Below are 17,306 nucleotides of genomic sequence, written 5' to 3' on the forward strand. Positions count from 1 at the left end.
TCGGCATTAAAGCAGAGGCCAGTCTCCATCCGTGCCCAGGGCTGTCCCCCACCCCCCAGCCTGTCGGGGAATGTCCTGCTGCCTCCCCCACCACCAAGGCACCGGATGCCCCGACCCCCGCCCCTGGTGGGAATCAAACACAGCCAAGCGGGGCCTGTTCTCCCTTTATTTGTGAGTGAGCTGCTTTTCCAAAAGCTCCCCCTCCCGCGTTCTCTATGTGCCCCCCCTCATTCCCACTCCTCCAGCTCCATTCTATCTGTCTCCGCTTACCCCCGGGGTCTGGGCTACACTACAGCGTTGGGTCGACCCAAGGCCACTTATGTCAACCGAACTGAAAGCGTCAACGCTGAACTTTGGCTCCTGCCAATGTAACCACCCCACTACACCGACTGTGATCACTGCAGCGGCTTCGTGCCCATGTAAGTTAGCGCAGACGTGGCCCTGGTTAAACGACGTCTGCAGTGGTGGCTACTGTCCAGTCGGGCTGCGGTGGGGCGGCCTGAGCCTCCAAGTCGCTGCAGAGGACTGCGGGTCCCGCTCCTGTCCCCACCCCACCTCGGAGCCAGCCAGGTGGGGATGGTCTGACCCAGCATGGCACAGCTCCCTCGGGGGGCCAGGGAGCAAACAGAGGACTCTGACACGCAGCTGTCCCTGCAGACCACAGCATCTCTGTTGCCCTGCTGGGCTCTTGGTCTCTGCTGATGGGCGAGGGCACAGCCCTCTCACAGGACGCAGCTCCAGGCAGCCCCTAAACCAGGCCCATCCCCTGCTCGATGCCCCGGGCAAACAGGTGGATGAGCTGCCTGTGCACCCTGTGGACAAAAGACGGCATCAACAGGACAGCCTGGAAAGTGGGAGTGACAGAAATGGAAGGAAATGTAACAGTGCACAGGGCTAGGTCCTGCACTCAGACGAGCACCAAGGCTTTTTGCTACAAGTTGGGGCCTGACCGGTTGGAAGCAACAGAGGAGGAGAAAGACCTGCATGGTCGATCACATGCTGACTATGGGCTGCCAATGTGACGTGGCTGTGAAAGGCTAATGCGATCCTAGACTGCGAAGAAGGGACCTCGAGAGGTCACCTAGTCCCAGCCCCTACTCTCAAGGTAGCACTGTGTAATAACTAGACAGGGGGTCGTCTAACCTGTTCTCCAAACCCTCCAGTGAGACGCCACAGCTTCCCTAGGCAATTTGTTCCAGTGTTTAACCACCCTGACTTCCTAATGTCCAACTTAAACTGCCCTGGCTGCAATTTAAGCCCATTGCTTCTTGTCCTACCCTCAGAGGTGCAGGAGAATGAATTTTCTCCCTCCCCTTTATGACAACCTTTTATGTAATTGAAAATGTTTCTCAGTTCCCTCTCCCCCCAATCTTCTTTTCTCCACACTAAAAAAACCAGGTTTTTCAATCTTCCCTTATAGGTCCATGTTTTCTAGCCCTTGCATCAGTTTTTTGCTCTCTGGACTGTCTCCAATTTGCCCAGGTCTTACTGCTTGTGTCTTGCTTACAACAATCCCAGAGGGCAGAAAGGGACCAAACTCCCACAATCCTTTGGGAAGCTCCCATAATGCCATGGGGTGGAAGCCCTCATGCCATTGTCAAGTGGTTTTCATGGCACGGACATGGCCTGCTCTGGAGCATTTCCCCCTCCCCTCCCTTCCATAGGGCTACAGACACTCACCTGACACTGATGTCGGCGTGGGGCAGGGTCTCCCCGTCACAGCTCCAGGAGCTCAGTGGCTGCTCCCCACAGCACAGCCCCCCTAGAAGCCCCTTCCACCCCCTGCGGCTGGGCTGCTCCCCCTCCTCACTGTCCTCCAGCTGCTTGGGGGTGAAGCGCAGGGCCCGTACCCGGTGCACACTCACAAAGGGCAGGTCAAACTGCAGAGGGAAGAGGGGTGCTGGACTGAGCGTGAGGCCTGGGGAGGGACCCAGCTCCAGGGGCCTCTCCCTGCCCCTCCTGGGGCTCATGACCCAGCCTCAGTGGGAGGGATGGCCCCATGCCCCATCCCCCACAGTGAGGGTCAGCTGCTCCCCTGATGCTGGAGCCCCCTGGGGGCCGCACCCAGAATGGCTAGGGTGCGACCCCCCCACAAGGACTGCTTGAGTCTGCCCCCCTCACACTCACCGTTACAACTCCCCCAACCTGTTGCATGCTGACCCATGGACCCTGTTCCCATCATCTCCCTTCCCCATGGCTGTGACTCCAGGCTTGTGCCCCCTCCTCATACCCCCAGGTCTGGCCCAAGCCCCCTTCCTGGGCCCTGGGGGTCTACCCCCCCACATACCTGGTCCCGATGGTCCATGTGCCGACTCAGGTGACGCAGAAAGCCCAGGGCTGAGCACTCGCGCACCAGGATGAGGTCGGCCGTGCCGTCGGCTAGGTGGGCGCTGGGTGAGAGGCCATCGGGGCTCTTGGGGCAGGCACTGCTCATGCAGGTCAAGTTAATGGCCAGGAAACGGCCCTGCTCCCGCTGCCACACGCTGGCTGGGGGAGAGACACCGTTACTCCCAGTCTCCCTGCCCCGAGCCCCCTACCCCCCATCCCTCCATCACTCGCTGGCTGGCGGAGAGACACCATTACCCTGGTCCCCCTGCCCCAAGCCGGCCCCTTCCCCCATCCTTCCACCACTCGCTGGCTGGTCCCCCAACCTCCATGCCCATCCCTCCGCCACTCACTGGCTGGGGGAGACACACCGTTACCCCCAATCCCTCTGCCCCAAATCCCCCACCACTACCACTTGCCAGTTTGGGGGCACTTTAAATCCCAGACTGACACTCCCCCTGGCCTGCACCAGGGAGCCAGTGCCCTTTTGCATGACTTCAGGGGAGTCCAGTGGGTGACAGCAGAGGGGGGAGGGAGTCAGAGCCAGGACTCCTGGGTTCTCCCCTGGCTCTGAGAGGGGAGTGGGGGTTGGGGGGGAGGGGCTGGACGCCAGGAGTCCTGGGTTCTCTCCCCAGATCTGCTGGTGCCTGTGGCTCTGGGCCCAGCTCAGCCTCCTTTTGTTGCATGTCATTGCAGGAACCTCCAGGCTGAGCTGGGTTTACAAGAGCTAGTTAGGGTGTCCCCGGATGCTCCTGCAGCCCCAGCTGGCTTGTTACTGCAAGGGGCAGGGACGCCTGCCCTGGGCTCAGCTCACCTGCAGCCCCAGTGCCTTCCTGCTGGGGCAGCTTCTCCTCCTCGCTGCCCCCCAGGAGCTGGTGACTAGACTCGGAGCAGACAAGGCAGCTGCAAGGGAAGAGGTTATGATAGTGAGTGTCCAGGGCCCCAGCCCGTCCACGGGGCTCAGAGCCATCCTGGGGGAGCTGCCCCAGGTGTGACCAATGCTGCCTGAGTCTGCAGAGAGCCTGAGCCCATCACTCTGAGTGGTGGGGGAGAGCTGCCCCAAGTATGACTGACGCTGCCTGAGCCAATCACTGTGAGGGGGAAGGAGCTGCTTGAACATTTAATGGATGCAGATTAATTTGTGGGTGCAATAGGAAGTCACACACACCCCTGAGCCTCAAAATGCTCTGGGCTGCCACTGCTGGCAGGGGCATGGGGTCCCCCCCCCATGCACTGAGGGGCATGAGGGCCTGGATTGACACCCCCCCATGGAATCCAGTCCCACCCCAATTGGCCAGCAGCCCACCTGCAACCCCCCCACCTACCCCACCTTGCAGCCCCTCCCACAGGACACCAGCCTCCCCACCCCATTCTGCAGCCCCCACCCCAGGAGAGCAGCCCCCCCCACCTACTGCCTGCAGCCCCTCCCACAGGCCAGCAGCTCCCCCTACCCACAGCCCCCCCCCACCTACCCCACCCTGCTTCCCCTTCCACAGGCCAGCAGCCCCCACACACCCTGCACGCCCCACCCCCACCTACCCTGCCCTGCAGCGCGTCTGGTCCCGGGGATTGGCCTCAGTGCTCCCCACCGTCAGGAACTCCACAGTGCCCTCGTAGCTGCGGTTACACAGCACAGCCTTGAACCCTGCGTAGGGTGATGGGGGGAGGGTTCAGGGCCTTGCATGATCTGCTCCAGTCAAAACTGCCCCCTGCCCACAGAGCCCCTCTCAAGGTTCGTTCCTTCCCTGCCCCCCGGACCCACCGCCCCCTCCCCTCTGGTGGCCTTGTTCTGCCTAGGCCTCCCCAGCGCATTCCCTGTGGGCAGTGACTGCCCCGTGGCACGTCTCAGGCCCGGCTCCTTCTGCCCCATCCCCCGGTCAGTTCCCGGATTCCCAGCTGGGTGAGGGGATCCCCTGAGCCCATCCCCCCCACACGCCCTCCTAGGGCAGGGGCTCCCTCTCCAGTCCCCACCCCCTCTTTGGCTGGGGACCACTGGCCTCTCCCTCCCTGGGGTCCCCCCACTCCCCAGGCCTGGGGGAAGGGGACACCCCAGCTGGGGGCTCCCTGCCATGCCCTCCAGGCCCCCCGGCACCTGAGAAGTCGTAGCGCATCGGGCCCATCCAGCGGTGCCGCTCACTGTCGCTCACCACGTCCCCATAGAAGCCGTAGCCCACCAGCGAGACCGCATACCGCAGCAGCCGCTCGTGGTGGTGGACACTGCACACGTCCAGGGCCTGGCTGTCCCCTGGGGCAAAGGGGGGGTACGGGCACCTAAATACATGGAGTCCTGCCTCTCCTCCACCCCTCACCCCCATCGCTCTACTCCACCAACCTCCCACTCCCCTCCCAGAGCTGGGGAGAGAACCCAGGACACCCGCCCCCAGACCCACCAGCCCCCACTCCGATCCCAGGTGCACAGACCCAGGCGTCCTGTACCGATGATGATGTGCAGGGCGGAGGTGACGGGGTCGTTGGTCCCCACCGTGGCGAAGCAGATGCAATCCGTGGAGCCTGGGTTGGGAGAATGGGGGTGAGTCATCCCCTGGGACCTGCTGAGCTGTTGCCCCTTGCAGGCTCCACACTCCCACCCGCACTCCCTCTTCCGCCCCCCACCTGTCGCCAATGCCCTCCCTCCAACCAGCTCCCCCCGTCCTCCACCCCCCACCCTGTTGCCCACCTCCCCTGTGTCTGCTATCTCCACCTGCCATTGCCCCGGCCCCCCTGGAGCTCCCCCCCACACAACCCCTCCACCCCACCCCCTCTTCCACCTCCCACCTGTCCCCAGTGCCCTCCTTCCGAGCCGCTCCCCCTGTCCTCCCTCCCCACCCTGCTGCCCACCTCCCCCATGTCTGCTATCTCCACCGGTCTCTGCTCCCCACCACTGCCCCCCCTCTCTCCTCCCATGCACACCTGCAGGGATGATGCCGATGCGGAGCCGGGGGGGCAGGAGTGGGGCCGTGGGGTTGTCCTCGGGAATCCCAGCCTTCCTCTGCGTCCGGGAGATGAGTGCGTGCATCAGCTCGTTAAATGTCCCGTCACCCCCGACGCAAACCAGCCTGGGGGGGCAGAGATCTAGGGGTTACTGGGGCGGGGGGGGAGGACTGGGCTGCCCAGGGGGTACGTGAGGTGTGTGTGGGGGGGTTAATGGGAGTGCCCCATCCTAGGGTTGGGGGGGGGGCAGGGCAAAGCGGTCTCTCACCCATCCAGTTCGCCCAGGTCTCGCTGCAGGATGAGCTCTCGGGCCTCGTGGGGTCGCTGGGTCTCTGTGGGGAGATGGGGGTGGTGAGTGAGCAGAGAGGGTATTGGGTGGGAGTGGGAGGAAGTCAGGGGGCACTTGGAGGGAGGGGTTGCAGGGTGGGAATTGCTCATGGGGCAGGAGTGGGAGGTCTCAGCAGGAGGGGGCAGCACAGCGCGGTGGAGTGGTCACTCAGGGTGGGGGGTGTCTGGTGATGGGGGGGTTCAGAGGAAGGGGGCATGATGGTGGAGTTGGCCGGTGATGGGGAGGGAGGGGCTATCACAAAATGGGAATTTTCTGTATTATTTTTATGAACCCCATGCATGCCTCAGTTTCCCCTGTGCATGGTCGTGTTACCCGGTGGGTGGGAAAGGACTGCGTGGGCTCAGGGCAGGCTCAGAGACATTGTGGTGAATGTCGCCTCGCTGACAGAGACTAAATGGGTCCAAGGCTGGCCACTGATCAATGTATAAATCCCTGAGGACACAAGCAAATTCTTGGCGCCTGGGTCCGGGGCTGGCTGTTAGCCAGGATGGCCCCGGACGCAGCCCCCTGCTCTGGGTGTCCCTGAGCTGCTGACAGCCAGACGCCAGGACTAGATGCAGGGGATGGATCACACAATAAACCCCCGGCTCTGTCCATTCCCTCTGGAGCATCTGGCATGTGCCATGGTCAGCAGACAGGACACGGGGCGAGCTGGACCATTGGTGCGACCCAGCCTGGCCGTTGTTATGTTCTGTCCTCATCAGTCCCACTGCGCAGCCGAGTCTCTAGCAGGCGTCTGTCCCGGCAGCCTCGCTGAGCCGAGCTCCCTGTGTGAATCTGGAGGGCTGGAGCCCCAGGGCTCGGTCCAAGCAGAGGGGCCGGCCATGTGTACCCCGAAGGAAGAGAGAGACCTCGGGAGGGTCTGACACACTGAAGGGTCCTTCCCAGAGACTGTTCCCAAGCTGGGGGCATAGCACCAACTCTGTGGGTCTGTGACTGGGCGTCACTCAGAGGGAGGGAGCAGCACAGTGCAGTGGTGGGGATGTTGGGGGGGCACTCACCTATGACCTCCGTCTGGATCCCTGCCAGGGCAAAGAGCCCGGCCACCCGGTCCCGGTAAATCTCACCTGCGCGGCACCGCCCCCCCCCAGGGTTCACGAAGACCAGCAGCTTCCTGGGGCGTGTCACACCTGTGGGGGAGCAGAGAGAGCATCACCTCGGGTCACAGGTTCCTGGGCGGGGTGCATGATGGAGTGGGGCGCTCCTGGAGCACAGGTTCTTCCCCGCCACCCTGCCGTAGGGATGTCCCAACCCACCATCCCCTCCAAGGACACCCTCCCCCATCCCTGCTCGCCCAGAGCGGCTGCTATGGGTCCAGCCCAGGGTGCTGGCGCCTGGGCATAGCGGTTGCTATGGATCAAGCCCCATGGAGAGGGTCACAGCAGCCTCTGCCCATCACGGGTAGGGAGGGGTCCCCCAGCACTGCTGACCCTGGGAGTGGGAAATAACCAGACTGCTGCAATCCCCAGGGACCCTCTGGCTCCACAGCCTGCTCCAGTGCCTCCTCCCCGAGGCTACTGACTAGTACCCCCCACTACTGCCCTCCTTACTGACCGCCCCCCTCACCAGTACTGACCAGTCCCCCCTTCCTTACTGACCAGTCCCCTCTGCCTTACTGACTAGTATCCCCCACTGCTGCCCCCCCTTACTGACCAATGTCCCCCCCAGTACTGACCAGTCTCCCCGGTATTGTCCCCCACTACTGACCCCCCCCCAGTACTGACCATGCAGCTGGATGCTCCGCTGCAGGGCATCGACCCAGCGTGGGGCCAGCCCCGAGCCGGGGGTCACAGTGAACTCCAGGGAGCCCAGGCTCCAGCGCTGTCGCTTCTCCCGCTGCACGAAGAAAACTGGGGGGAACCAGAGATGGGAGGTCAGAGCCCAGAGGCGGGGCTCTGACCCCCACAGAACAGCTGCCCTGGGGATGGGGGGGTCAGTCACTCGCATTAGTCTCTGTCCCCCGTTTCCATTGCTCCAACCTGCCTCACCCCATCCTGTCCTGCTGCCTGTACCTGCCCCCCAAACCCTCTCCGCTGCCCAGCCCTGCCCCCCAAACCCATCTCCGCTGCCCGGCCCTACCTCAAACCCATCTCCGCTGCCCGGCCCTGCCCCCCAAACCCATCTCCACTGCCCGGCCCTGCCCCCCAAACCCATCTCCGCTGCCCGGCCCTACCTCAAACCCATCTCCGCTGCCCGGCCCTGCCCCCCAAACTCATCTCCGCTGCCCGGCCCTACCTCAAACCCATCTCCGCTGCCTGGCCCTGCCCCCCAAACCCATCTCTGCTGCCTGGCCCTGCCCCCCTGCTAAACCCAGGTTGTGAGTTCAATCCTTGAGGGGGCCACTTAGGGATCTGGGGCAAAATCAGAACTTGGTCCTGCTAGTGAAGGCAGGAGGCTGGACTTGATGACCTTTCAGGGTCCCTTCCAGTTCTGTGAGATAGGTATATCTCCATATATTATTATTATTTTATTATTATTTATTATCTCCGCACCCCAGCCCTGCCCCCCAAACTCATCTCTGCTTCCCAGACCTGCCCCCCAAACTCATCTCTGCTTCCCAGACCTGCCCCTCAAACCCATCTCTGCTGGCTGGCACTGCCACCTCATCTGTTGTTGATCATCTCAGATGCTTCAAATACAGCCCCTCCACCCTCACCACCTGACTCACCTGTGAATTGGTTTCCCTCCACTGTGAGGGACGAGCCAGACCCGCCCAGCTGCACCCCGACCATCTCGGTGATAGGGATGCAGAAGCTTTGGCCTGCAAGGGAGCAGGAGAGGGGTTAGCACAGGACTCCTGGGTTCTATCCTGGCTCTGGGAGGGGTGCGGGGTCTGGTGGGTTAGAGAGGGAGGGCTGGGAGCCAGGACTCCTGGGTTCTCTCCCCAGCTCTGGGAGGGGAGTGGGGTCTGGTGGGTTAGAGCAGGGGGGGATCAGAGCCAAGACTCCTGGGTTTTGTCCCTGGCTCTGGGAGGGGAGTAGGGTCTAGTGGCTAGAGCCCAGGAGCCAGTGATCCTCCCTCCCCCAGCCCAGGGAAGGGGGGGAAGTTGTGCCAGGCATCTGTGTGCATGGAGCTGTCGCCAGACTGGGCCCTGGGGCAGCCCTGACCAGCCCAACCTGTTGTGCCACTCGCTGACCCAGCTCAGCTGCTGCGGGGCAGGAGGGGTGGTGGGACCGGATGTGCTCAGGAGCATGACGCTCTGTCATATCTCCCTGGGCACACACAAACATTGTGCGCTGTCCCCAGACGCTGCTGCTCTGGGGCCTCAGACTCCACAGCCCCAAGGCATTCCCACCTCAGCTTGTGTTCCATTCCCCTAGCATGCCTGCCTGACTCAACAGGACGCCTGGGTTCTCGCCCCAGCTCTGGGAGGGGAGTGAGGGCTGGTGGGTTAGAGCAGCGAGTAGGAAGCTGGCTGTCAGGACTCCTGGGTTCTATATGGAGCCTCTCGCTGATAACGTAATGCAAATTGAACCAACATTCTGATCGTTAACAGAGCCATGTCCTCCCCAGACCATCCACCCCAGGAAAGACCCTCGCTTGCTGGGGAAATCAAGGGACAGCTCAGATTCACTCTCACTTCCCTGGAAACAAGTATTGTGTGAAAATTGGGACCGGGGGGACAGACGGACAGGAATAGTGTCTTTTATAGGACAAAACCCCTAATATCAGAGGGGGGGGGTCACCCTACTCAGGAACTCTTTCTGCAACCAGCATCCCAGTTCCCCCCCCCATGCCCAACCCAACCCAACCTTCCGCATTTCAGGCTGGTTTGGCTTTCGGGTGGGTTGTTGAGCCTCTGGAGATTTCAGGTTTTAAGCAGAAACTGCAGCTGCCACTTCACTGGGTAATAAATGCCAGCCCATCCCTGGCTCTTGAGTTCCCTTGGGGAATCGCTTAATTACAGGAGTGTTTTAAAATATGCAGCTAGGCAATTAACCCCCAGTGCCCCTTGTTTGGCCTAAGGGAGAATTCGCGACACCCGGATGCACGCTCCGATACCAGCGCTGCTGCGTGAACCCCTGAGGTCAGAGCCAAACCCACAGGCATCGAAACTACAGTGCCAGAAATAGGAGACACGTTGATCTTGAGGTCACCAGCTCCAGCCGCAGGGAATGGGGCACAGGGCCTTTCCCGGCAGTGTCGCAGGGCTGGCCTCTCTCTGGGCCGGGCAGGGGAGGCAGGAACATTCCCCCCAGGGTCCCGGGCTAGGGAGAGAGAAGAGCATTGCTAGTACAACCAACACCCGGCTGGGCGTTTTAATGCAGCTGAACACCAGGTCGGTGATACAGGCCCAACAGATACAGACGCACTTAGAACAGGAGTGAACAGGTATAAGATGGGTAGCTGGACTGTGATTCTGGAGAGGACTGGGCAGGGGTGTCCTGGCAGATACCAACGGAACCTGAGTGCCTGCGGTGGTCCCATGGTTAACCATGCGATTAATATCTAGCTACACAAACTACCAAGGGAAGTGGCGGACCATAGCTTCGGATAATGACTGGCTGCCTTTCTTTTAAATAAACACAAGTCTGCGTCAGACACAGACAAGTCATTGGCCTAGCCCAGGGTGCTCTGAGCTGGGTGAACCCTTGGGATGGGCTGAGTTCACATGTGTTTGTGAGGTTTTAGCACACACCATAGCTGTAAGAAATGCTTCAGGGGCCACTCCTAAAACAAGGCCCAATCTTCTGCCCCAAAACCTGCATCTTGTGGGGAGAGGGAGCTTGTTTTGCTGATGTGTGGCTGAGGGAAAGGAGAACTCGCTGGCTCGAACTGGGAACAAAGAGAGTGGGGCAGAAGCAAACAGCAAGAAAGCCTGTGAGCAGAGCGTGATGCTGGAAAAAGCCAGTGAGAGCTTTTGGGGTTGGGGCTGCAAGCTAAGGAACAGCTCACTTTGTTCCTGGTCTCTCCTGCGTTTGGAGAAGCAGGACTTTATTTACAAGGAATGAACAAACAAGACTGTATGAAAGGCAATATGGACTCCATCAGATCCTGCCTCCAAAGGGAACCTCCCCCAGGACCCAAACTGACCAGCCACTTAGGGTGAAAAGGAGTAACTGGGTACAAATGGGGCACTAGTGAGTAGGAGCGGGGGGAGGTGGCACCTTTGCATACGGCATTGGTGAGCCCGAGACAGGATAGCTCGCCCAGTTCTGGTGTCCAGGTTTTAAAGGGACGCTGATAAATTGGGAAGGATTCAGGAAAGAGTGACAAGGATCATCCGAGGGCTGGAAAAGCTGCTTTTCAGTGAGAAGCTGTTTTATCGAATGGCAGGTCTCCCCTGAAAGCGCAGCATCGGGAGAAAGCGTAGTTAATCCACTCCCCGAGACACGCTCTGGTGACACAGCGCTGCCTGCAGGGGGTGAGGTGGGTGTCACAATGTCGCTCGGGGGACAGGCTTGTCACACCCCCAAGCGACGCGGTTCTACCCATCTAGGGCTGTGGCGCCAACCAGGTCTCAGGCACTTTTCTGCCCCCACCCCCAGTGTCTGAGCATCTCACGCTCTGTATTGTCACACACCCCAGTGTGCAGGTGTGGCTGTGCCCCCCGACAAACTCAGTAACATGGCCGCAGTCAGCCGAGCTCAGACACCCGCAGGGCTGGCCCATCCTCCTAATCTCACTGAAGGCTCCCTTTATACCAGGCCTTAGCCAAGAGACTAAGCAATGACCTGATCACCATCTGCAAGTACCTAACGTGGCCCAAAGCTTCTGATAGTGGCTGGCTCTTTGCTGACAGGCTGGGCTGTGGGGGCTGGAAGAACAGGAATGGGATATGGGGCCTGGTCCCTCGGGGTCTCTGGCTAACCCAGCCCCAGGATGGGCAGGGCTGTGGGGGCTGGAAGAACAGAAATGGGATATGGGGCCTGGTCCCTCGAGGTCTCTGGCTAACCCAGCCCCAGGATGGGCAGGGCTGTGGGGGCTGGAAGAACAGGAATGGGATATGGGGCCTGGTCCCTCGGGGTCTCTGGCTAACCCAGCCCCAGGATGGGCAGGGCTGTGGGGGCTGGAAGAACAGGAATGGGATATGGGGCCTGGTCCCTCGGGGTCTCTGGCTAACCCAGCCCCAGGATGGGCAGGGCTGTGGGGGCTGGAAGAACAGGAATGGGATATGGGACTGATCCCTCGGGGTCTCTGGCTAACCCAGCCCCAGGACGGGCTGGGCTGTGGGGGCTGGAAGAACAGGAATGGGACACGGATGAGGGGATACGGGGCCTTTCCCTCCAGGGTCAGAACTCTCTGAGTTAGGTGTCTGGCCTGGTTTAGATAATAACTAGGTCTCCCCTTCCCAAGGCACCGCACTGCTCGCTGGCTTGGGGCTGGTTCAGTCTCTCCTGCTGAAGCTGTTCTTGGTACAAACAAACGTTCCTGGCACACAGCCGGCCTGTGACTCGCAAGCTGGCTTGGTGGGGTTGGCTTGTCCCCAGGAGATCAGACCAGCTGGGTCTAGTCCCTGGGTCTAAACAGGGCCGATGCTTCCTAGGGCGGCAGGATTTGGGGGGTGGCATTTTGCCGCCCTCGGCGGAAATTCGGCAGCGGGGGTCCTTCTGCTCCAGGTCTTCAGCGGAAATTCGGCGGCAGGTCCTTCACTCACTCCGGGACCTGCCGCCGAAGTGCCCCCAAGACGCGGAGCGGAAGGACCCCTGCCGCCGAATGCTCAGAGGAGGAGTGCTGCCGCCTAGGGCGGCAAAAACCTTGGCGCCGCTCCTGGGTCTAAAGACTTTAACTGCAGTTCACGGCATGGATCGGATTCAGCCAGAAACTGAAAACATCCTGCCCTAGCGTCCCTCATAGGCAGGGGGTAGAGTGGGATCCCAGCTAGTCTCACAGTCCCCTCCTCAGAGGACTGTTTTATCCTCAGGCTCACTTCGGCAGGGGAGCCACACCCCAACCTGCCTTACAGCTTGGATGGGGGTGTGGCTGTGCCAGTCCTTGCACTGAGGGGGACAGAGGTTTGACCCTCATTCTCCTGCACCCCAGGGGAGTGCTCTGACCACTAGACTGCTGGGGGCTCCAGTGCCTAGCTCTGTTCCCTGGCCGAGGAGCCCATGGGCCTCTCTCCAGGCTGTGGAGAGGCCGCAGGCTGCTTATGAGACAGTGCTGAGCATGACGAGGCCAGCGTCTCGGTGCCCCGAGGGCTGAGGGGCCTGCACTGTGGAGTTTATTTACTGTTCATCCTGGCTGATAGAATTGGTTTCCCAATTCCCTGCAGAGGCAGCGGCACAGCCAAAGCCCCTGGTGCTTTTGCGCCTCCGGCATGAAGGCACAAGCCCCTTCCACCCTGCTGCATCTACACATTGTTATGATGTGTATTGTGGTGTCTCTGTCATGGACCACGGCCACATTGCGCTAGGCGCTGCACAGAACAAAGAGACGTAATCTGAATTAACTCTCAGGTGCAGACAAGCCTGTAGATTAAGATAGGGTGTGAATTTAAAGCACGACAGCTATTCCTGATTAACTCCATGTGTGGATGCTGCCATTCCAGAACAGGAGTGCCTAGTTTCTGTTTCCTCGTACTCCACCTTCAAACAGAAGTAGACGCTGTAGTGTCCTGTACAGGGAGCAACTGCACTTTAAATTCGCACCCTAGCTATGTCGCAGGAGTGTGGAAGGGACCTCGAGAGCTCATTCAGCCCAGCCCCCCGCACTGAGCCAGGGCCAGGGAAACCCAGACCATCCCTGGCAGGGGCTTGTCCAGCCTGTGCTGACACTTCCCATGATGGGGATTCCTCGACCTCCCTGGGAAGCTGAACGACCCTGAGAGATAGAAAGTGTTTTCCTAAAATTTAACCGACATCTTCCTTCTTGCAGGTTAAGCCCATCACTGCTTGTCCCTGCGTCCATTGACGGTAAGAAACGTCTTACTAACTGCCCTGCGTAGACATGGCCTTACCTTCCCTTAATTCGGATTAACCTTAAAATGTAGACGAACCTTTTAGGAGTAGCTTGTTGCTGGCTGGTTTAGGCCATGTCTACACTAGCACTTTTGTTGGTATAACTTATGTCACTCAGGGGATGTGAAAAAAAATCCCTCTGAACAACATAAATTGCACTGACAGAAGCGCCAGTGTGGACAATGCTATATGGGCAGGAGACACTCTCCTGATGACAGCTACCGCTGCTCGTTGGGGGTGGTTTAATTAGGCTGACAGGAGAGCTCTCTCCTGCCAGCACAGAGCAGATACACGGGAGACCTTAGAGCAGCGCTGCTGAGCGGTACAGCTGTGCCGCTGTAAGGTCTCAAGTGCAGACATGGCCTCTGTGAAGAAGGGCACAGTGGTTTGGAGATTTTGGTGCAGCTGGTTCAATTCTCATTGCTTTGCACTGGCCGCTCCAGCCTGTCTGCGTCTCTGCTGCCTGCTAGGCAATGGAGCTGGTGGTATTTCCCTCGCAGAGGTGGGGGAGGATGGCAAACACTTTGAGAGATACTGACGCGAAGCGCTATGCTAGTTTGTTCTCTGGGAATGGATTTGTCTGCACGTGGGATTAATCGGGAATGATGATTCCAGAACAGCTTGTCCTGACTAACCTAGCATGTAGACAACTAGCCCGGAGAATGAGAGACCACCGCTGGAGACAGACAGACGGGAGCACAGGCCAGTCAACCCTAACCCACAGTGTCCGACCCCGGCCTGACCTCCTACAAGTGCAGGGAGGGTTCCTGCTATGCAAACAGGCTGCCCTGGTTAATGGTTAATTACAGGAGGAAATCACACCCATAGAGGAGTGGGCCATTTATCTGCACTAAAACACAGGGCAAATATTATTGAATAATTTGGGATGTGAGGAAGTGGACCTGGCCTTTCCCTGGGGGCCTGTGGCCCCACTGATTAGACCCCAGAAGTGCCCAGTCGTCGCCCCCTCACACACACACACACAGTTTGGGCTGCACATCTGGACTAAACACCTGAGCGTGCTGGGCCAGAGCCAGCCAGGTACCGAATGTCCGCTTCCTGTGGTGTACATAAACAAAGGGCTCTGCAGGGCCCCCTCTGCCTAGCTGGACAGGGGAACATTGCCCTGGGAGAAGAAGCCCTGACGCCCCATCCCAGACTGCCACACGAATGGTGGGGGGATTTCCACATACGGGCTGGGCAGCGCTGGCCCTGTGTGATGGAAGGGACATGGAGTGTGGCACAGATGAGCCCCCCAGGGCTCTCCTGTTCTCTGCCCGTGGCACACAGCAGCTAAGCCCCTGAGGATGGAAATACTCGATTCAGGGAGATTGGGGGACGCTCTCTGGCCTGGGTCACATTAGATAATAAATCACAATTGTCTCATTAGGGGCCCTCGCCATAGGCCACGCCCCCACAGTGCCAGGTGCTAGACACAGAGTAATCTGTCCAACGCCTCGCCAGCCTCTGCCTCCTGGCACGGCCGACCCCCCCACTTAGCAAAGGGCTCCGGGTGATGGGTGCAGACGTAATAAGCGTCACCGTGGGGTCTGCTGGGTGATGGGGATCCTGGGCAAGGGGCACTCAGAAAACTGCCTTCCCCCTCCCCCCCGTTCCTGTGGGATCTCCCCTGGTTCACCACTGGATCGGCCCCCACCCCTGAGCCCGTGGCAGGTTGGGGTGGGGGACAGTTCCCTAGGACATGAGGCACCTGCTTCTGAGAGATCTACACAGCGTCCCCTTGGCGGAGCCCCCTCAGTGCACAAGACTTGAATGGAACCCAGGAGTCCTGAGTCCCCCCTCCCCCATTCCTCCCAGACTTGAAACTAGAACCCAGGAGTCCTGGACACCTCCCCTCCCTCCTGGAGCTGCGGAAAGGACCCATCTCTCGGCACCCCCCAGGTTCCCGGACTCACCAGCGGCGCCCGGCCGACTCAGGGGCTCCGGGGTCCCCAGCAGGAACTCACCCCCCGGGGGCAGCGAGACGCGGAACCGGCCACGCGGGGTGCGCAGCAGGGAGCGGTGGAAGGGGTCTCCCATGGCGGGGAGGGATGGGGGGGTCGGGTAGTCACGGGTCAATTCGGTTCTAGGAGGGTTCTGGGCTACAGCTGTCAGACAGGATCGGGTCCGGTTTGGGTCCGCGGGAACTGGAGGGTCTGGTGGAGGCGCTGCAGCTGGATCCCGGCTCCGGGTGTTTTAACCTGCGGGAGGTGCGGGCTGCTCCCGGGGCGGGGAAAATGGAGAGACCCGCCCCCGGCCACCCTTGGGACGGGACGGGAGCCTCCGCCCCCGCCGCCGCAGCATCCCCTAGGAGCATCCAGACTCCAGCCCCCCACCCGCACCCCCGCCCACACCTGTAGGACCCCGCACGCCACATCATTCCCCGGGATCCTCCAGCCCCCCCCCATATCTCACAGCCTCCAGCCCCTCACCCCCAGGAACCTCCAGACCCCACCCCCACATTCCTGTGAGCCTCCAGTCCCCCCCCCATATCTCACAGCCTCCAGCCCCCCCCCCATCTCACAGCCTCCAGCCCCTCACCCCCAGGAACCTCCAGACCCCACCCCCACATTCCTGTGAGCCTCCAGACCCCCCCCATATCTCACAGCCTCCAGCACCCCCCCATCTCACAGCCTCCAGCCTCGAACCTCCAGACCCCACCCCCACATTCCTGTGAGCCTCCAGACCCCCCCCATATCTCACAGCCTCCAGCCCCCCCCATCTCACAGCCTCCAGCCCCTCACCCCCAGGAACCTCCAGACCCCACCCCCACATTCCTGTGAGCCTCCAGTCCCCGTCCCCCCCCCATCTCACAGCCTCCAGCCCCTCACCCCCAGGAACCTCCAGACCCCACCCCCACATTCCTGTGAGCCTCCAGACCCCCCCCCCCATATCTCACAACCTCCAGCCCCCCCCATATCTCACAGCCTCCAGCCCCTCACCCCCAGGAACCTCCAGACCCCACCCCCACATTCCTGTGAGCCTCCAGTCCCCGTCCCCCCCATATCTCACAGCCTCCAGCCCCTCACCCCCAGGAACCTCCAGATCCCACCCCCACATTCCTGTGAGCCTCCAGACCCCCCCATATCTCACAGCCTCCAGCCCCCCCCCATCTCACAGCCTCCAGCCCCTCACCCCCAGGAACCTCCAGACCCCACCCCCACATTCCTGTGAGCCTCCAGTCCCCGTCCCCCCCATATCTCACAGCCTCCAGCCCCTCACCCCCAGGAACCTCCAGACCCCACCCCCACATTCCTGTGAGCCTCCAGCCCCCCCCATATCTCACAGCCTCCAGCCCCCCCCATCTCACAGCCTCCAGCCCCTCACCCCCAGGAACCTCCAGACCCCACCCCCACATTCCTGTGAGCCTCCAGTCCCCCCCCCATATCTCACAGCCTCCAGCCCCCCCCCCCCATCTCACAGCCTCCAGCCCCTCACCCCCAGGAACCTCCAGACCCCACCCCCACATTCCTGTGAGCCTCCAGTCCCCGTCCCCCCCATATCTCACAGCCTCCAGCCCCTCACCCCCAGGAACCTCCAGACCCCACCCCCACATTCCTGTGAGCCTCCAGCCCCCCCCATATCTCACAACCTCCAGCCCCCCCCATCTCACAGCCTCCAGCCCCTCACCCCCAGGAACCTCCAGACCCCACCCCCACATTCCTGTGAGCCTCCAGCCCCCCCCCCATATCTCACAGCCTCCAGCCCCCCCCCCATATCTCACAGCCTCCAGCCCCTCACCCCCAGGAACCTCCAGACCCCACCCCCACATTCCTGTGAGCCTCCAGTCCCCCCCCCCA

The 17,306-nt window shown here is 61.0% G+C and overlaps 1 protein-coding gene across 3 annotated transcripts; it reads right to left on the reverse strand.

The window, feature by feature from the left end:
• Positions 1 to 106: 106 nt before the first annotated feature.
• Positions 107 to 15,630, reverse strand: LOC128829438 (ceramide kinase-like). Of its 3 annotated transcripts, XM_054014855.1 has the most exons (14): positions 15,423 to 15,509; positions 14,700 to 14,807; positions 8,274 to 8,366; positions 7,330 to 7,455; positions 6,607 to 6,735; positions 5,525 to 5,588; positions 5,236 to 5,381; positions 4,762 to 4,836; positions 4,418 to 4,570; positions 3,865 to 3,970; positions 3,140 to 3,228; positions 2,288 to 2,487; positions 1,681 to 1,880; positions 112 to 812 (listed from the first exon to the last, which is right to left on the reverse strand). In XM_054014855.1, the coding sequence occupies exons 3-14, from the start codon at positions 8,335 to 8,337 to the stop codon at positions 749 to 751; spliced, it is 1,416 nt and encodes a 471-aa protein (XP_053870830.1). In that variant the 5' UTR covers positions 8,338 to 8,366; positions 14,700 to 14,807; positions 15,423 to 15,509; the 3' UTR covers positions 112 to 748. The 3 variants fall into 3 exon arrangements, with proteins under 3 accessions (XP_053870829.1, XP_053870831.1, XP_053870830.1); XM_054014854.1 differs by lacking the exon at positions 14,700 to 14,807 and having other exon boundaries at positions 107 to 812; positions 15,423 to 15,630; XM_054014856.1 differs by lacking the exons at positions 14,700 to 14,807; positions 15,423 to 15,509 and adding an exon at positions 10,714 to 11,818 and having other exon boundaries at positions 111 to 812.
• Between the last annotated feature and the right edge of the window lie 1,676 nt (positions 15,631 to 17,306).

Source organism: Malaclemys terrapin, assembly GCF_027887155.1.
Source record: "Malaclemys terrapin pileata isolate rMalTer1 chromosome 20 unlocalized genomic scaffold, rMalTer1.hap1 SUPER_20_unloc_1, whole genome shotgun sequence".
In the NCBI taxonomy this organism is placed as follows: Eukaryota; Metazoa; Chordata; order Testudines; family Emydidae; genus Malaclemys; species Malaclemys terrapin.